This window comes from Lynx canadensis, chromosome B1, assembly GCF_007474595.2.
Source record: "Lynx canadensis isolate LIC74 chromosome B1, mLynCan4.pri.v2, whole genome shotgun sequence".
Taxonomy (NCBI): domain Eukaryota; kingdom Metazoa; phylum Chordata; class Mammalia; order Carnivora; family Felidae; genus Lynx; species Lynx canadensis.
Window position 1 is genome coordinate 148,302,328 of NC_044306.2, and position 21,471 is coordinate 148,323,798.

The 21,471-nt window shown below is 38.1% G+C and overlaps 1 protein-coding gene across 2 annotated transcripts in view; it reads right to left on the reverse strand.

Annotated features, from left to right (window-relative positions):
- The window catches only part of SLC4A4 (solute carrier family 4 member 4), a 348,118-nt gene that overhangs the window by 67,599 nt on the left and 259,048 nt on the right, over window positions 1-21,471 (reverse strand). For both annotated transcript variants that reach the window (XM_032592973.1, XM_030313719.1), the window contains exons 13-14: window positions 17,089-17,222; window positions 10,013-10,284 (exon numbers count right to left, since the gene is read on the reverse strand). In XM_032592973.1, coding sequence (XP_032448864.1) covers window positions 10,013-10,284; window positions 17,089-17,222 — 406 coding nt within the window. The remainder of the gene's footprint in view (window positions 1-10,012; window positions 10,285-17,088; window positions 17,223-21,471) is intronic.

The following is a 21,471-nucleotide window of genomic DNA, read 5'->3' on the forward strand; positions in this document are numbered from 1 at the left end:
CAGGTCACAGAAAGAATCAAAATAGGCTAAAGGATGCTTGGCCCAAACAATAAAACCAAACATGAGTTCATTCCCAAAAGAAAGAAAATGTTAGTACATTTTTGTTAACAAAACCTAGATTTTTAGCACTATTTTGTTCTAAAAAGCCTACAGTACATTTTCTTTCATTATTCCATTTGCTCATTTAAAAACAAGCTATACTTTTATACCTGCTTTATGTTGAATGGGACTCTGAAACAAGATATGCCAGGTTTCTTGCCCAGGACTGTAGAAGAGTCAACCAGAAGTAGAACTGATACCAAAATCTTGTTCAGCATTCTTTCTTTTCCTAGCCAGCATTTGATTTTTGTGGTAACAGAATTCAAGGTGGGATAATACTCTCCCATGTTAGATGATGTGAATTTCAACCGTCCCCCCCCCCCCCCCCCGGAATGTCTGACTGGTCTGAGTGTTCGGAAGAAAGCAGCCTATGTGAAATCACAGGCACTATTTAGATGGTGTCTGGGAAACTCTTCTTCCTGAGCAAGATTCTTTGATGCAATTTTATGAGCTTCCTGTCATAAGAGAGTGAAGGTCTTTGTACAACAGACTTTTCCACATAAAAACAAGGAGTAAGAGTCAGGGAGAAAGATATCCAAGATATCCTCCTTTTTTGTGAGATGAATGACATAATAAAGACCACCAGTGAACTAAACCAGGATTCCAATCTGAACTTCTAGGGACTACTTTCAAGTTCTAGATACACATCGATTCTGCTCAACTAAATTCCTTTTATCTTTTCAGTTTTCCTCTGAGACAAGCTATTAAAGCATGCCTCTCAAAGTCCCAGAGACTACTATCAAAAGGACAATAAAAAGTATACACCTTTCCAACTTATTTTAGTAGGTAGCTGCTTCAAGAAAAGGACTTCAAAATAAATATGTAAACAAGCATTTCTAAAAATACATGTTAACAGAATATAGGAGAGTCCATACATAAGACTAAAAGTAAATTTCTTTAAGCTCACAGAGGAGAGAATGATCAATTTCAATTGGCTTCTGTGAGAGCCACTGTTCTTTATTTGGATCAAGATACATACAATACAAGTATTTTGGCAACCAAGTGCAGAATGATCTATGCATATAGAATTCTTAATATCCTTAATCAGGATTCTGAAAAGGTCAAATAAAAAATCATAAACACACTGCACTTTGTCTGTCTTCACTATTTGCTCAGCACCATGGCTTATGCAGCAAAGAAACTCTTTGCCCTAGGAATCTGGCTAAGTTAGAATTAGCCAATTGTCACTGGGACAGTATGTGTCCCACACTTGGTTTCAGGGAGTTTTCACAGGTTGGTCGTTTTATGTTCCTTGGATTTTCACTTCTTGATCCTTCTTCCTGTATATCAAATTCTAGCTGATCCTCTGGAACAGGGGAAATGAACATCATTAGTAATAGACATTTAAAAATGTGCCTGTGAGTGTTCCATCTTAAGCTGGCTTTTTTTCCCCCCTGTATGTTTAATGAGAGGTCTATGGAAAGATCAGGCTACAGGATACAAGCAGGAAAAAAAGGTGACATCCACATGTCAGTGTTAGTATACCTCCTGCATAAGAAATTTCAATTGCACCTGTAAGGTTGTCCTTCTTTATCCTCCAGTACCTCGCCCCAGGAACTACCCCATGACTCCTCTGCTTTACATCAGGAATATATACAAAGGCTACACAGTAAACTATGAGTAAGAAATAACCACCAAGGCTCAAAAGATCTGTCTGCCTTCATGCACCACCACATCACAAGTTAAGAGAAAGGAATGCTAAGAAAACTGGCCTAGAACTCTGGCTCCACCACATTATGGAACAAACTGTCCCCAAACCACCTCACCGCATAATCTTAAGAAGTCACCTCACTCTCTTGACCACAGGCCCCTCATTTGTGGAGGTGGATTTGAAACCATTTATCTCATAAGGTTACCGTGCAGATTCAATAAGACAATGTAGGAAAAACTGTTAGCACAATAGCAGGTAAAGCTGAAACAGATGGTTACTAAGGAGACTATCAGCTTTATAACCTGAAGAAAGTAAAATTTCACCCCTGGAAAAAAGTCTGCTACCTCACAACGTTTGTGATGACTGAATACATATATACTATAATAACAGATGTTGAAATACACTTTATTAAAATCCTTAGTAAAATGTATGGCACTTGGATGGTGCTTAATAAATATTAGCCAAATCTGAATCTACACCCTCAACATAGCTTCTTAGGATTAATGAAGAACTGGTTAGCTTGCTCTCAGCAAGAAAAAATGTAAGAGTATTCTCTATAATAATGAAATTTTGGGGCGCCTGGGTGGCGCAGTCGGTTAAGCGTCCGACTTCAGCCAGGTCACGATCTCGCGCTCCGCGAGTTCGAGCCCCGCGTCAGGCTCTGGGCTGATGGCTCAGAGCCTGGAGCCTGCTTCCGATTCTGTGTTTCCTTCTCTCTCTGCCCCTCCCCCATTCATGCTCTGTCTCTCTCTGTCCCAAAAATAAATAAAAACATTGAAAAAAAAATTTATAATAATGAAATTTTAATGTTTTATTTATTCTACTCAAGCAACATCTTGAGGAAACTGGGTAACTAGAAAACAGATATAGAATAAAACTGAATAAGCTTCTTGCCTGCATGGTCATGTCAGGCTTCTTTAAGGATCCTGGGTAATTTTTGCACATGAACACCTCTTAATAAAATCAAATATTTATGCTTTAAATGTCTATATCAATAAAAGGGCAAAAATGGCTTTTGGAAGGATGACAAGGTGAATGAGGAAAACTTTGGGAGAAATAGCTCTTAGGGAAATTACCTGCCACCATCCCAGCCTTGAGCCTTAAAACAAATAGAAAGTTTTCTTCACGTTTTGTTATTATACTCTTCATTTTCCTAAGTATTTTTGCCAAGCCTCATGCTTTAGGTTTTCACTGTAACTAGACAAGTTCAAGTTATGACACACTCCAATCTGTGGACACTTTTTCATACTTTCACCTATGGTACCACGTTGGAAGTTAAAGGGCTGAGCTACTATTAAGTGGGACATATTTAGTCACTATTTTCACACACAAAAAATTTCTATTCCATACCCACTCATCACTACATTTCAGATGTGTATACACATTACTACAGGCTATGTTTCCAAATGTGTGTTTCTTGGAACCTACAGCTAGCGAATTATACAGATCTGGTGATTATCCAAATTCATTGTTTCCCCTCTTGAGTCCTGCAAGTGTTTCACAGAAACTGCTAAAATACTAGGCTAGGAGAGTAAAAGGAAGCTAAAATGATGGATGCTTCAAATTTCTATGGTTTTCTCAAAAGATCATAGTACCATAAATGATAAAACATCAGCTGTGCTGGTAAAGTATCCTTGCAAATGCAAAGCCTGAGTCATTCTATACCAGAAGGCCTAGTACTTCCTGTTTAACATTAGTCTATGATTTAAACCTACTTTATAATCCAAAGAGGGAATGATACATAATAAAAATAAAATTGCATAGAATATGATGCAGGTCATGGAAGATAAATTAGGATTATCTTTTATTTCCTAATTTTCTTTTAATGGGCTTTCTAATTACAAAACGCATATCGACTATAATATGGGACCACAGGAGACACAATCAAGCAGTTCCTTTTAACGGTTGTAACATCTTGGTGCATAGCATTTATTAAGATAATAGAAAAATAATATAGAAAGGAATGGTAATGAAATTCTACTCTAGTGACGACCATTTTAGATCATTTGGAGGCCTCTTCATGCTGTGAATAAAACAAAGGTGTAGAAATGGAAGCCAGGGGTACCTGGCTCAGTTAGCTAAGCGTCTGACTCTTGGTTTCAGCTCAGGTCATGATCTCACAGTTTTGTGAGTTCAAGCCCTGCATCAGGGTCTGCACTGACAGTGTAGACCCTGCTTGGGATTCTCTCTCTCCCTCTCTCTCTGTCCCTCCCCCTCTTGCCCTGTCTCTGTCTCTCTCAAAATAAATAAATAATTCTAAAAAAAAAAAAAAAAAAGGAAATGGAAGCCATGGCTACTTTCAATCACTTGGTCTTAGAGTTTCACTCAGGGAAAAAGCCATCTTTTACTTAGAGATACTATAGACCACGTACTTGAGAAAGTATCCCTCTTAATCATTCATCCATTATTAAGCATGTTCTCCCTGGAACAGACAACAATGAATCAATAAAATATATCCTTTCTGTTAACAATAAAGTATAGAATCTACTCCCTTGAGGCAGTTTTTCTTTCTTCTCTAATTTGTTTATCATTTTTAGCAAGGCTTCTTTCCCCCCCAGGTATAAAACCACACCTGGTTAGAAAATTTATTTTGACCCTTTCTAAAATATTAATATGTCCTTGAGTGCACACTCATTGCAACCTTGACAGATCAGGCAAATGAACACAGGTACTTAAGTGGAAATGTATTTCTAAAGTGTAGGTCAAATGAAAATCTGGCCTCATTCAGTCAAAAAGTAATTAACACTATTTTCTACATTTAAACAACACATTTTAAAACAACACATTTTATAAAAAGCAATGTGAGTATATTTGTGTGTATGTGTGTGCACAGCGTATATGTGGGGGGTGTGTGTGTGTGTGTGTGTGTGGTGTGATGTACAGGTGTGTGTGATGTGTGTATGTGTATGGTGTATAGATGTGTGTGTGGTATGGTGGTGTGCAGTGTGGTGTGTGTGTGCAGTGTTGTGTAGAGGTGTATATGTAAGTGCAAGTGTGTGGTGTATAGATGCATGTGGTATGATGTATAGGTGTGTGTGTGTGTGTGTGTGTGTGTGTGTGTGGTGTGTGGTGTGTGTGTGGTATAGTGTACAGGTGTATGTGGTATAGTGTGTATGTGTGTAGTATGTAGGTGTGTGTGGTATGGTGTATAGGTGTGTGCATTGTGGTGTATAGGGTTGTGTGTGGTGTAGTGTATAGGTGTATGTGGGGAGTGTGTGTGTGTGTGTGTGTGTAGTCTAGTTCACTGAAGTAGCACAATTCTTAAAAAGCAATGAAAAAGACCCTCTATAAATTTTTGTTGATAGTAGAAAGGAAAGGAATAAAAGGGCAAGAGAAGGAAGGAGAGGAGAGGGGGGAAAAGAAAGAAGAAAGATCATATCTTATTCCTTATTTACAAAATTCTGTCATTTGTTTTTGAGTGAATCAGACCAACTTAAAAGAAATAAACATTTCCCCTCAGGGAAGGGGAAAGGACTTTCTAGCTTTCTTCCACATTATATATAGTGTATAACACTTTTGTAGACTTGAGATTCAATGGAATAATATTAAATGATCTAACTACTACATACTGAACTCCTTAACACTTTTTTCTTTAAATATGGCTCCAATGTTTCATATTTATCTACAACAGCACATTAGTTGTTAACTTGCGGTTGAAGGGGGGGGGAGGCTTCTAGTAAGAACCTAGTTAGTATATTCCATTAGGAAAATTTCAGGGAAAATTAAATGTTTGAACCCCTTTAAAAGAATACAACTAAAAGATTAAACTGGCTGGGGCATCTTTTGTGAAAAAAGGAGAAATAAGAATAAGAACAAATTTTTACTCACTGTCTATTAGGTGGCAAACGTTACATATACTATTTCATTTAATCCATATGGTAACTTCTAAGAGTAGGTACAATTATTAACCCAACTCACAGGTTAAGAAAAACAAAGAAATTAGGTAATTAGCCTAGTCCATGGTCACACTGTTGGTTAGACCTAAATCATGGTCACTTTCCTTTACTCCAAAGCACATATTGTTCACACTTTATCACGCTAACAGTTTCCCCAATTGGGATGTTGGTGATGAAATGTAATATTGTGGACTGTCCTTTAATTGGACATTTTTTAGTTTGCACTGTTGGCTTCTGAACTGAGTCATCTTTCTTATACATCTCTGCTATGTAAACATCAAGGCACAGTGGGGATATAACCTCTATTACCTCTCCATCAATTAATAGCGACTCTATTTCTAAGAAAGAGAAATTTTAGCACAAAAACCATGTATTGACCCTGACTGCTTTGTCAAACCACACGGCTAATTTTCCTTTTAGTGCTTGCAACTGGGCTTCCTTAGTTCTTCAGTATGACTTTGGTCCCTGAGCAATAGATGGGATGAAAGGAAGGGAAAGAAAGATGCATGAAGAAAAGAAAACTCAGGAAGTGATGAAGACTTATGGAAGCAAGTGAGAACAGGACAGACAAGGAAGGAAAAGAGGAGGAAGAGTTGTCTTCACAAAGCACAAAAAACTCACAGTCTTATTGTAGCTGTGAATCAAGTTTTCATAGGGATTAAGTGACCCCTATTTCCTTTCCTGTACAATCACTTCTCAGTTTGCAGGCCTATGTCTCCATCTGTGTAGTTGCTGGTTCACTGTTACACACGTCCCAGTGTTGAAAAACAAGTAATCCGCCAGTTTAAATATTATTGACTCATTGACTAAATTCTTTTACTAGGAGTGCATGTTGCGATGAAAGGCCAGGCTTTTGTTGTTTTTAGAATACTTACTCTAGCTGTACATGCAACTGTATTATTCTATAACTATCATTTTTCAACTTGCTATCATGAAGTACTAAATTGATGGTGGTATATAGTTTTCTTTCAAAAAGTATTAAGATCTTGAGGAGAGAAACACACAATCACTAATCTTAAGGGTTTATCATGAAAGTGGAGATATCCACTTGCCTTTTTTCCCAACCACAGACATTTTATTTCCATAGTTTAAGGAAATCCCTCCCATTCATGTTCATATCCTTCATGAGTGCCTTTCACCTGGACAACTCTAAAAATAATGGGGTGCGACCAACAGTCTTGTCATAAAATAAGCCAACTGCCCAATAGTGTTTGCTCAGAAGGGGGCATGATGAAGACTGGTTTGTTTTTCCATCATTCATACTTACTAACCTTAAATTTTAATACATAATAATAACCGCAGTAACAGTGTCAGTTAGCAATTAGTCATTACATACCAGAAACCGTCCTAAGTACTTTGTCTGTACTAGAAAATACCTTAGTTTTTCCACACAATATAAGGTAGGTGCAGTTATTAACCCCTTTGTACCAATGAGGAAGGTAAGGCGAGGCACCCGGGGAAAAGGAACTTGCCTGAAGTCGCACATAGAGCATTAGCCAAGCGGGGCTTAAATACTAGATTTTCTGACTTCAAAGCCCTGCTACACTTCACTACTGGTCCCACTTGGAGGTAGTAGAGATTGCCAGAGTCCTTCCAAGACAACTCCTCACTCTGTAAGACAGACTTCCAATACAAGCTGGGGAAAACAGGTCAAAGGAAAAGCCATCTATCTCCACTTCAGTCACTACTTACTATGCAGGTTTCAAGCTTCACAATGACATTTTCTAGAAAACAATGGTCCTTCTAGGAAGGAAAGTTACACATAAAATCTTCATGTGTTTTTGACAATTAAAACGTTCAAATACGTCTTCCTTGGCTCTATATTATGATCTCTGCCAGCATCCAATTAAAACAACGAGCCCCAGTTTCCATTAGCCTCAGGTAAGTAGACCTTCTATGTGACAGGTGTGCTGACAAAGCCCTCATCTGGCTTTATGAATACTTCAAACCTCAAAAAAGTGAGGAGTATTTTTTTCCTTTAAAAAATTTACTGTATGACTACTTAGACTTGCCTATGAAGTCAGATTACACACTTTTTTCATAAAGAAATAGTGACATATAAATACATAAAGATAGAAATAAATGAAACGGAAAGTTCAAAATCCCACAATTAAGTTTGTCTGTGAGCCAATAGTTTGAATGCGCATAGTCTGGACTTCCCCTGAAAGTACACAATGGATGGTTACTCTCCTCTTATTTAGGAAAAGTTCCATATGATTGTGTAATGGTAACATCTGTGTTTCAAACATATTTAATTGATCCTAATAATAGTATCTATCATGTATTGAGTGCCTACTCTTCTCTAAGCAGTTTTTAAGTTATGAAATATTTGTCATCAGTACACATTTTAATAATAAAAAGCTTTTGTGATTATATGTCATTCATGTTGCCTACATTTTCACTTCATACCTGTCTCCGCTTTGCTTTTTTTTTAATATGAAATTTATTGTCAAACTGGTTTCCATACAACACCCAGTGCTCATCTCAAAAGGTACCCTCCTCAATACCCATCACCCACCCTCCCCTCCTTCCCACTCCCCATCAACCCTCAGTTTGTTCTCAGTTTTTAAGAGTCTCTTATGCTTTGGCTCCCTCCCTCTCTAACCTCTTTTTTTTTTCTTCCCCTACCCCATGGTCTTCTGTTAAGTTTCTCAGGATCCACATAAGAGTGAAAACATATGGTATCTGTCTTTCTCTATATGACTTATTTCACTTAGCATAACCCTCTCCAGTTCCAACCACATTGCTACAAAAGGCCATATTTCATTCTTTCTCATTGCCACGTAGTATTCCATTGTGTATATAAACCATAATTTCTTTATCCATTCATCAGTTGATGGACATTTAGGCTCTTTCCATAGTTTGGCTATTGTTGAAAGTGCTGCTATAAACATTGGGGTTCAAGTGCCCCTATGAATCAGCACTCCTGCTTTTAAGCATGCGCTTTATGTCCATGTGTGTTGATTGTCCTTAAATAAGACAAAAGAATCCGTGAGTGCAAAGCCCAACAACGACCTATCTTTTCATCAGTATTACTGACCAACCCAACTTTAGGGAGATACTGTTCTCTTGTCACTCGTCACTCAAGATACATACAGGTCTTCTAAGGCTTCTCCACCCAAGTGGCAGAGAAGATTGCAAATACAGCACCAAAATATCTGAGGGCAATCTAACACAGCTTGCCATCAGCATTAAAATTCTTTGTTCTGTTTTTAAACTCATAATCATTTTGTCTGCATTCTAGTCTACGATACACCCACGTCTGTCTTACTGTAAACATGAAGAGGTTTTCCTGCAGAATCTATACGTAAAGGTGCATATTGCATGAATGTGCCCTACATCTCTGCTCAGGTTTACACAGTCCCCCATATGCTCTTGTACTCCTGGTGCTACAAGACCTTCATGGAATGTGTATCAGTTTTTATTTTAAGGGACAATAACTTGTAGCTAATTGCATGACCTGGGATAACTAACACTATTACCATTTAATTATCTGACACAAACTTCTACAGATATAAAACAACTTTCCCCAAAGTGAATCCTTTCTTCCAAATGCCTTCCATATCATAAAATGATGAATTACCCTAAAAAAAATCCAAAGACCAAGTTGAGCACCTTTTGGGAAAAAGTCCTGGTGCTGACCCAGGTTTGGCTAGAGGGATACTAGAGTGCTAGGGTGTATAGAATCATATTCCTTACCCAGAACTTACTTTTTACTCTTATATCTTTCCTAATTCTAGAATATAAATCTTCCCTGAGAGCATAACATTCCTTCTTTTCTTTCTCTTATCTCTTCTTTTCCTTTCTTACTTACATGGTCTAGCACAGATGAACTATGAGGCTCCTCTTTACCGCTAAGAGACTACAATCTGAACTTCTTTTTCAATTTCACGCTTCAAATTCTATAAAGTCAATAGTATCTTGTTTCTTCTATAAGCTCAAAATAATCTATTTAGAGTTTACTTCAGGAAGAGATTCCTAGAGCAATAAGAAAACAGAAAAATATGGGACAGAAGTTCAGAGGACTGGGTTTGTCTGGCCCTTATATGTTAATATTTGTATCTGGTTTCCTCAACTATCAGATAAGATGAAGAATAATGTACACTAAATTTCCTTGCAAATACGGCAGTTTGAGCTAATTTCAAAGTTGAGTTCATTTCAGAGCTCCTGGTTTCTCTTCCTGATTGAATCTCGTGGCTAAGATACCTTAGGTAATAAAACTTCAAATCTGGCAGGATGCTTTCTCAGAGAAAATAAAATAAAACCTTTTACTGATGATCATACCATGCTGAAAGCTTGCATGCATGGAGCCTACACCTTCCTCCAAACACAGGGTAAGCACCAACATGAAGCATGGTGTCCTTACCTGGGTCAGGAGGCACACAGGCACAGGAAAAGTGAGTATTGTAGCCCACTTTGAAGTTGGAGTTGATGGGGTAGTAGTCAGCTAGCTTGATCATCTTCTTGAAAGCATCGTAGATAAAGATGAAGCTAATCAGAGAAGAGAAGCCCTCTTCTGTGAAGCGAGTGAAGTACTGAACCAAGAAGCTGGCATCTGTGGCTACCAAAATGAGACACAAGAAGGCTGACCACAAGCCAATCCAAAGGCGAAACTCCAGATAGTCAAAATTATGATCCCTGGAAAGAAGAAAGAAAGGTATTTTAGACTCCTCCACGGAATACAAAGAGTAATATAAAACTACCCAATGACGGCAGAATGATTGTAAAAAATACAGGATCACTTTTAGCCACTAAATATAAATCTCATTCTTGATTTTATCCAGAAAATACCAAGTCTAAGGATTTGGTCTCGTGATATTATTAAAGAAATAATCCTGAAAGTTTAAGAATGGCACATCAAAAGTAGTCATACCATTTGCAGGTAAATAACTCAATTTTCTCATTCAAACTCTGCCTTCATGGAGTTTAGAAAATAAACAATTTGAAAGCATCACATTGGTACCCAGTATGCACTCAATAAATGTTTGTGAGCTTCGCTGGTTAATGAAGACACTAAGATAAATATATTCTCTGTTCCCACATCATCGCAATCTACTGAGGGAGACAAACTGATAAACATAATCACACCAGAAAATACTAAGTGATATCTAAAGGTTCCCACAGAGTGTCACAGAGGAATAACTAATTCTGGCTGGGGGTTGTAGGAAAAACTCCAGGTATTTAAGGATAAATGGGATAATTACACTGTACTCAGATCAAGAAAGGCTCTCTTGCTGTGTCATAGCCAGATGCAACCACAGACATGGTATCCTTCTTGTGAAGCTTGTCCATAGACATGGTATCCTTCTGCTTAAGTGGTGTGTGAAGCATCTTGTGACCACCTTGTTTTTGGTCTGCTCCTGTCCCACAGTAGTCTTAGATTAGGCTGCCTCCATCAAAGGAGGCCATTGTTTTTCAAAGCCCTTTCCATTCCTTTTAAGTAAATTAGCTCACATTTAGGAAAATATGGGCCAAGTGTTGACATTTTACCATTTCATATTGATTCTTTTAAAATTATGTGAAGATTATAGTATTTTTATTATCATTTAAATTTTTTTTAATGTTTACTTATTTGCTTTTGAGAGAGAGAGAGAAAGAGAGAGCACAGCAGGGGAGGGACAGAGAGAGAGAGAGGGAGACACAGAATCTGAAGCAGGCTCCAGGCGCTGAGCTGTCAGCCCAGAGCCTGATGTAGGACTTGAACTCACAAACTATGAGTTCATAACCCAGGCCAAAGCCAGATGCTCAGCCGACTGAGCCACCCAGCAGCCCCTTTTTCTCATCATTTATGATGAAAAAGCAAACAGTAGTCATCATATTTCTTCTATGAGAAAAAGAAATAAATCAAGGATCATGCATACTTGATGCTCTACAGCTTTGATTTTAAGCAAGTATCTTTTATAGTGATGTATTTTAATATATTCCTGAAGGTATGGTATCAACACCTTCACCACGACCAATCCAGTTTGGGCCACCAGGAAGTCTTTGCTTGATTTTACGTCCTTACTGATATCCATGTTTGCCCTGCTCAAAGCCATTTTCCACATTATAGCCAAAATGATCTTTTTAAATGTAAATCAGATCCTCCCTACCCCCTTTCAAAACCTTTTGATGGCTTCACACTGTTCATAGAATAAAATTCAAATTCTCTAACTAACACAATCGTTGGCATATTAAATGTTTCCAATGAGAACTTGGTAGATGAATTAAGGCATGCCTATGGCTTTGGACTTGAGACAGTTACTGCCATGACCTAAGTATTCTCACAGAGAGCCAGGAGATCCTGAGTGAAAATTTTATGGAATATTAGAATTAAAAGTTCCTTAGATACTGTGATGGTTAATTTTATGCATCAACTTGGCTGGATCATGTGGTACCCAGATATTTGGCCAAATGTTATTCTTGGTATCTCTATAAGGATGAGTTTGATGAAATTAACATTTAAATTGGTAGGCTTTGAGTAAAGCAGACTGCTTTCCATAACGTGGGTGAAATTCATCTAATCAAATCCTTCAATTGAACACAGCAAAATACCTGCCAACCCCAGGCAAGAAAAAATTCTCCAGAAGATTGCCTTTGGACTTGATATGGAACATGGCCTTTTCTGTTTCTACAGCAGACAGCCTTTGAATGTGAACTGGAACATCAGCTCTCCTGGGTCTCCAGCCTGTTGGCCCAACCTACAGATTTCGGACTTGCTAGTCTCTATAATCATGTGAGTCAATTCCTTATAATAAATCTCTTTATTATATTGGTCTCGTTTCTCTGGAGAATCTTAATATAGATACCAGTTAGTCAAATATGTCTCATTTTATAGATGAGAACTCCAAGGCCAATGGAAGTTAAGTCATTTATCCAATGCCAAGGTTTTAATGGCAGAGCTGGACCAGAAACCAAACCTCTGCATTCTTGGACTGGTCCTTTAAAAATTTCACCATCATTCCCCTGAGTTGTATTTAGGGTGGACCTTAAAATCACTGTCCTTTTTTTCCTTCTTTTCACCAAATCACCTAAATTGGAATATATTACTAAAGCAGGAGATAATTAACACTTGGGCAGAAAGTTATCTCCTATGGATTTCCTGGGATCTTTCTCTTTTTTTCAATTTTTTTTTCATGTTTATTTTTGAGAGAAACAGAGTGCAAGCAAGGGAGGGCAGAAAGAGAGGGAGACACAGAATTCGAAGTAGGCTCCAGGCTCTGAGCTGTCAGCACAGAGCCTGACGTGGGGATTGAACCCGCAAACCGTGAGATCATAATCTGAGCTGAAGTCAGTGGCTCAACCGACTGAGCTACCCAGGCGCCCCAATCCTGGAATCTTCCTGAGGACATCTTTTGCATTCCCTTATAGTTCTCTTTAGATCTACAATCCCACTGCTTAATCATATGCTTGTCTCTGTGAGATAAGTAGACTATAGAAAAAGCTAAATTCTAGGAACCTGAGATAATTTACATTATCACACAATGAATCAAGTCTCGGAGTCAGGGCTAAGAAACAGTTTTATTACTTCTGAGCCAACAAACTTTTTTCTTAAAATGAAAAGTTTTAAACAATTACTTAGTTTTGTTTCCCTAACAAGATGACAGGGCAGTCTTGATTTGTCCTAAGAATGCTAATGGTTATTTAGAGAATTGATGTTTATAGGACAGGATGAGAAACAAATCCAATAACCAGCTAATGGTTAGGAACACTCAGTTTGAGTACAAAGGGAAAAAATGCCTATATAAACTTAAATCTTAGGATCTAAACAATATACCAAAATAGCTGCTCTAAAATACTTAAATATTCCCAGAGTAGCTGTATAAGAATAACCCAAATAAAATCACTAAAACCGATGGCACTTCATTATAAAAGTGATATGTTTACAGCAGCAAGAAGAAAGAGGAATAAGAGATGAGAAACTTTTTAAAACAAGTTGATCAACAGTAATGACTACAATAAAGTGGCAATATTACATCCAATAAGACTATCAGTCCCTTTAGTGCCAAGTTTAAATAGCAATTAAGTTATAAAAAGTAACAGTAAATGATAGTAGAGACAAAAGAAACTATGGTGAATTCAAATGAGAAAGTGGGTTTATATCCTTATGATATCACAGTGTTCCCAGATATTTTGACTTACAGTTTCTGAGTAGCATAAAACCAAGGTACAGACAAACAGAAGAACTCATCAGAGGCATGCTACAGAAATTAATGTTCAAGTCACTGACAAATGTAAACTCCCTAAACTACATGAATAAATTCAACAACATAATAGAAGAAAACAATCATTTGAAGGCCTCTAAATAAATTATTCAAAGAATAGAAGGAAAAAAATTATTGAATGACTAAATGCAATTACACAGGCTAAAATCCAACTTTAATTAGAGGTTTCTACATGGCTTAGACACAGTGTTAAAACTTCCAGGGGCACCTGGGTGGCTCAGTCGGTTAAGCGTCCAACTTTGGATCAGGACATGATTTCACGGATTGTGTGGGTTCAAGCCCCACATGAGGCTCTGTGCTGACAGCTGAGAGCAGAGCCTGGAGCCTGCTTCGTACTGTGTCTCCCTCTCTCTTTGCCCTTCCCCACTCACGTTATCTTTCTCCCTCTCTCTCTCAAAAGTAAACATTAAGAAAAAAAAACTTTCAGATTCTTTGCGTGAGAAAAAGAAAAGGTATCTAATTTTCTGTTACTGATTTACAATGTGTAAAAACAGTGCAAAGAAGACTGTAGAATTAGGGGGAAAAAACTACAATTGTCATTTGGAAAGTTGTAAGCTGTCATTCTGTTACTAATTTTAAAAGGTGACAGAACATCTTTCATATTCCTTAATGATTCTCCAGTTTATAGGCCAAACATTAAAACCTGTATTCCACGTCAGAGGGAAATCTGTGGATTATGTGGAGTCAGGCTTGAGTCCACTGAAGCTACAAAACAAAGATTTACCTACTTTAAAAAAAAAAACGGTAAAATATTTTGGGGGGAAATCTGGGCAAGACAGACTAAAGCAGTTTCTTTACTAAAGGACTTCTCAGATCCCTTAGTAAGCTGAAATGTAAAATGAATTACTAAGAGGAAGCAAATATACAGCATTTGCCAGATTTATGGGGATCACAGAAGCTTTTTTTTCTATGAAACATCTAAATGGGACTAATCATTGAGGAAATACACTTTGAGAAATAGTGATCTACACAAATACTCTATATCTAAACAAAATATTAGCACTGTTGTTACAATACAGAAGCAAATGACACAGCATTATGAACAAAAGGACATGGTTTGCCTTAAAGCACCACATGCTACTCAGTGATGAATTTAAAGCACAGTTTCTCAAATGTTTCTTGTTGCTTTACAACTGTTTTCAAATCACTTGGAACTATGTTTACATTACCAATTATGATGAAACAGAAGGGAAAGTGAGAAAGGAACTTGCTTAGTGAAAGGAAATAATCTCTATCCTACAATTATCTAAAGTAAACTGGGATGCAAACATTTTCTGTATATTAAGGCTCTGATCACATTGCATCCAATAAATCTTTCTGCAAAGGTTGCACATGTTTGTTCCTGTTTATAGTACATGCTTGTTCCATCTTTCCACAAAAGCTTTCTTGTCTCACACAATGTTTTCTTAAACATATAAAAATGGTTTGACTTTCTATAAACTGACACGAATAGAAATTCTTTCCAATGTCCTTCTGAGAATTATGATGGAGGAGGGATTTGTAGTGATGAGCTACAGAAAACTCACATTATTGCTTTAAATTCTCATAAGATCTTGCTGATGTTCTCAGCCCAGTTTTCAAAACACTCGTTTTAAATTCTCACCGCCTTCTCTATCTTGTGATAGCTTTTGATGGTAACATACAGTTTCAAAGGCTATTCTATCAGCCCTTGAGTCCATGAGGTATCATGTAGGTAACAAAACTTCCAACAACAAAATCTTAAAAATTTATAACAATATAAGAATATGGAAATTCAAGGAGTACCAGCAAGTCAATATGAAATTCTGCAATCTGCCTAAGGATTGAGGTCTGCTGGGAAAGGCAATTCTCTCTGAGAGGTATCGAGTTCACTAGAAAGAGGCCAGAATACCCAATTTGATTTTGAATTTATTTGTGTGCTAATGTGGCCACTTGGATAATTCGCTTAACTTGATTTTCTCCTTCTTAAAATGATCCATCAAATTCTAAAAGAAAATACGATATCACAATTGTTATGTCCATTAGGAGTGTATAGTAATTCCATAAGAGGCATAGTATCCAGAGTCAGAAAGCAGAATTCAAATCCCAGTCCTACCAACAACTGGTAATGGGGCCTATGGCAATGCACTTACCCTCTCCCTGCCTGTTTTCTCATCTATAAAACAGGGTATGGGGGTGGGGGTGGGGTGCCTGGGTGGCTCATTTGGTTAAGCATCAGACTCTTGATTTCAGCTCAGGTCATGATCTCACAGTCCTGAGATCAAGGCCCACATCGGGCTCCGCACTGAGTGTGGGGCTTCCTTGGGATTCTCTCTACCCCCCCCCCTTTCAAAAATAAATAAACATTTAAAAATAAAAATAAAAATAATAAAACAGGGTATGGTCCCTACCTCATTGCACTGCTACAGGAATGAAATGAGGAAGTACATGTAACGCACTTCGGATCATATTTGGTATGTGATCAACACTCAACAAATGCTATTACTAAGCTGGCTCTTGAAATGAATCTTTAGTTAAGAACACTGGAATCAGGGTCAGGAGCAGTGGATCACTGGAACAACTAGTCTCTCATTAATGAGCCATGGGACCTTGACCAAGACATTTCATTTCTTGTCGGCCAGGATCATGACAGGAAATAGATGGCATTCTCAAATGGGTCTGAGGAAAACTTAATAAATGGGCTATTTACAGATGTGTGAGTAACAGAGAATGGCAAAGTACTCAGGAACTGGAAACATCAGGGAGCCATTTTTACCTCCTGGCTTCAAAAGGCCAAGGAAGGAAGAGAGTCACCAGAGCCTAGTGAGGGTAGAGCCAGGCCAGTGGAGCCACTGTACAGAGGCTCTACTCAGGGGACAAGCCACTGCCAGACTGCAGTGTTAAAGCAGGGACTGTGAGGTACAGGGAGGTGGACCCACACCCTGACCTCTCTCCCTCCCTTCCTGTCCTACTCGTGCACTAGTCTAACCCAACAATAAGCCAGAGGGCAAAGGAGACTTAGTGTTTGGGTCAGCCCCTGTGGCACAAAGCAGGACTAGAAGGATAGAGAATAATGATGAGGCAAGTAGATAGTACAACATATGGGCCCTCAGCTGAATCAAATGTAAAATGAGTGTTGGACTACCCAATCTCCAAGGGCCTTTCAACCTCCAAATCTCAAAATTCCCATATTCTGACCTACCTAATTACTATTCTGTGCTATATCTAGACTGTGTTCTAGAATTAATCCTAATTTATAATTAGACATGTATACACATACTTGCTGAAATTGAATAGAAGCCTCTCAAAGACAAGGACAGGTCCTGTGCTGCTCAAAATCGTGAGTGGTTGACCGGCAAACAGGCAAAAGATGGCCCCAGAGACAGCTGTGCCCAGGAAGCTCTCCAACACGCCCTGATAGAAAGAGAAGAGAGCTGTTAGGAGAAACACACCTTTCTTCCTCCCACGTGTGATGCCACTGGGGACATTAAGCACATGAATATGCTACTACAAAGGCCATACCAAACACAGAAAATGGACACAAAGAATTGAGATTCTTACCAGTATGAATATCACCATCTATTTCACATACGATTTAGTCATTCCTCCCTACTGGAAGGGCTGACTTGTTCCAAAAAACTACAGTAACTATAATGACTGGTGGTTGACTACAGAAGGCAAAAGGTGACTCTGATCCATTCTAAAAATATTAATTGAAGCTTCTGTATGGAAAATCACATTATGTAATCCCACCAAGTGGGTAGAAATGATTTAGTACTTTGGGTGATGCTTTTCTCTCTGTGGTTAACTTCAGTGTTTGCTTCAGCCTGATTTCACCCTGCGCATAGCAGGTACTTACAAGTAGTTACATTTTAAACACAAAGGCTATTTTTTCTAAAGGAAAGATTTGAGAGGGGAGCAAAGAAGACACAAAAAGTTATTTCCCTTCATCCTGCAATCTCTAACATACCAATTCCAAAATTAAAAAAAATATATTTATATATATATATATATATATATATATATATATATATAATAGACATATTATATTGTATATAATGTAAACTGATAGAAGAACTTTAATTTATTTTAGAGGAAATACATGTGTAGGAACATGAATAACTAAATCTTTGTGGCCACACTTTCCTGTACTTATAACTCTGGAAACCCAACCCATTGTCTTCCTTTAGGCTAACAAGAACAAAGAAACATGAACCATCAAGTATCACTGACTTAAAAGATTACCCTAACTTTCTTAATCATGACATTTGGGACCAAGGCCTCAGATGATGGCAAACTAGCCCATTTCCTCTATTTTTCATAGTTCAAATTTTAGTTAGAAAAGCACATGTTTATTTGCAAGAGGATCTAAACTTGAAATAGTATTATATCAAGGGGTGACCTTTTTAAATATAAAAAGGTGACAAAAGACCCTTTAATCATAGGGTCTATGATCATACTAAAACATACTAAATCATACTAAAACAAAATGGTGCCAAGAAGATCTCTCCCTTCAACTGAGTAACAAATTACCTGTTCATAGAAGCATGATTTATGTTTTTACATAAAGCAAGCCATCTCTTAATCTAAACCACCCTCTGTTTGGAGCAGAGTAGATTTCTGGATAATCTGTGATACCCCTCAGTGATTCCCTGCGCCCCACCAATAAAAAGTTAACTTAACTGCCTGTGAGCCTAAGGCACCTCTTTCTACTGCCCCAAAGTTCTCCAGCAACTTTCATTCACCCATCATATAACAAAATGATCACACAGAATTTTTTTAATCAAGTTATGGGCATGGAATGAATAAATCACAGGAATAAAAGGCACAGCATAGGAAATATAGTCAATGACATTGTAATAGCATTGTGTGGTGACAGATGGTAGGTAACTCGTGGTGAGCACAGTGTAACACACAGAGAAGTTGAATCACTATGTTCTTTCGACAGCCGAAAGTAACGTAAAATAGTATGTAAACTACACTCAAGTAAAAAAATGTTTTTTTTAAGTAATAAAAGTTTGAATGACAGAAGTAAAAAAAAAAAATCAACTTCTAGAACTTAAATACATCAAGTGCTATACCCACTCAAAAGCCTTCCTAAGAGACCCCTATTATAATGATTACCCAAAATATTTTTTACACTGCATCAGAGCCACCAATGTTATGCTTAAAATGGCACTGGCAATAGCACATCCTCCTCTTTGAAGGGTACCATTCAATTCAGAAAACAGTTAAAAATCCTTTAAAACAGCACCATGCATTAATGGGGCTGGGGTGGGGACAGGGCAAAAAAACAAGGGTTGACAAATAAGACTAGCTTCTCACACAGAGAGTATCTATATTCTGACACAACTAGGAACAACTTCTAAGAAATCTAGGTTGAAATCCGGGCGGGGCAGGGAGGGGAGGAGGACAGGGAACCCTATTTCCATGGCCGTGAGCTCTACTGCATGACTGAAGAACGTCATCTCAATATTTTGTAACCACTCCACACATAATCAGAGTATCCACCTCCTTCTTTTTCAGACAGATTGAAGAATAACACACAAGGCTGGCAGAACCAGGCTGCATTTACGCAGACAAGACAGTCCCTTGTGCCCAACAAATAGTTTTGATCTCTTACATGTGAAGGTATTGAGATTCAGGAGAGTTAAGTGATATGAACAAGTCCACCATGTTCAATGTGGCACGACAGGTCTTTGGAGTGTGGGTACCTGCCCAACCACGACTTCACCCATAGCAACGATACAAAGTATGCTGGCTTCAGCTGGGGTTTTCTTGGAAGTGCAGTTTTTCACCTCCTGTGCATTGACATTGGGTTTTTTTTTTTAAACGTCTTTATCATTTATCTTTCTTTTTCATGACTGTGTGTAACATGAAAGGGTAGGAACGGAATGCTCCCCATGTGGCAAGACAAGCCACCCTCTGCGTGAATGTGACAGGCAGAATTATACTGTGTCATTCTTTACCAAGCACAGAGAAGGACATATTTCTCATTACTACTGCAGTATCAAAATACAGCACCACCTGGGCGTGAGACAGAACAGGAAGCAAGAAAGAAGAAATGCAAGATTGGGAATTCTCTACTTGATTTGCCATCACTATCAATCTCTCTGAGGGCAAAGCACAGGGTCTCCGGGGGCCTTCTTATTTTTCTTCCTCTCATCAAGCTCTGCCCTATCCCTCCATGTGCTCTGTAGGTGTGCAGGAAACGCTAAAGGAATTGAAGAAGAAATACCCAAATCATACCCTAGGTTCCACTTATCAAAGGTCAACAGCCGCTGTTGCTCATTCAGTAAAGATAACAAGGAATTTCTCCCAGAAGATGGCTTTGATTTATGGAAACCATGTGACTGTTAAAAGGCAGATTATTTTTATTTCAGTACTTGATCCTTTGGTAAGTGCTACAGTTTCCATTCTGTTGCTGACAATTTTGAAACAGAGACAGGTGATTTATTATACACACTACACTGGAAACTTGCTTAAACTTAGAGATCCTTGCAGTGTTTCTGAGAAAAGAACTATTTTCACCACGTTTTGATTTGTTAGTCTTGACAATACAGAAATGTAAAAAAATAATCTCATGCAATGAATAACTTCAGTTTAACTAACAAGAATTTAAAGCTATTTATAAGGTGAACTATCAGAAATCCTTTTCTGATTTGTTATATTCAGGATTCAGTAATATAAAGAAAGAAAAGAATGTGTGGGTGTGTATATTTTTAATAGATATAACTCATAAAGACACTTCTGCCCCCAGTTTCTCCCTGCCTCTATTATTTCTCATTCAGTCCATGAGGACACGTGTGGCTGAGCTCTGAGGTGTGGAAGAACCAGGTGGCACAATGTTACAGCTCCGTTTTGGTTAGGCTTTTACTTCACTCCATTTCCGAGCACATACCACCCACTGTGGAACAACAGAATGAGCAAAGAACCAGCAGTCAGGAAATCTAGAGTCTAGACTTTGTTCTGTCATCAGAGAACTGATGATCTTGAGAATGTCACTTAAAGTCTGTCAAATTTAGTTTCCTCGGGAAGGACAGATTCCATATGTTTTCACTCCTTTGTGGATCCTGAGAAACTTAACAGAAGACCATGGGGGAGGGGAAGAAAAAAAATGGTTAGAGAGGGAGGGAGCCAAAACATAAGAGACTCCTAAAAACTGAGAACAAACTGAGGGTTTACGGGGGGTGGGAGGGAGGGGTGGGTGGGTGATGGGTATTGAGGGCACCTGTTGGGATGAGCACTGGGTGTTGTGTGGAAACCAATTTTACAATAGATTTCATAATAAAAAAAAATTTAGTTTCCTCATGTAGAAGAGAAACATCCAGATGGTAGAGGATAACAATGGACTCTGGAATCAAAAAAATCTCAAAGTGACATCTAGACTGTGCCATTTACTCAATCAATGACTTTAAGCAAGTTACTTAACCTCTCTATGCTTTATACAGTTAGGATGCATATTAGACAACACATGAAAAATGTTTAGCATAGTCTCTGATATATGATAACTTTTTTATAAACAGTAACATATACACAATGTATTTGTTTAGATATAAGACGGGAAGCTGAACTAGCTGATTTCCAACATCTTTTCCAGGTGGCTCAGTGCAAACAGCATGTCTTGGAGTGAAGTATATCGGAGTTAAATCTCAGGTCCACC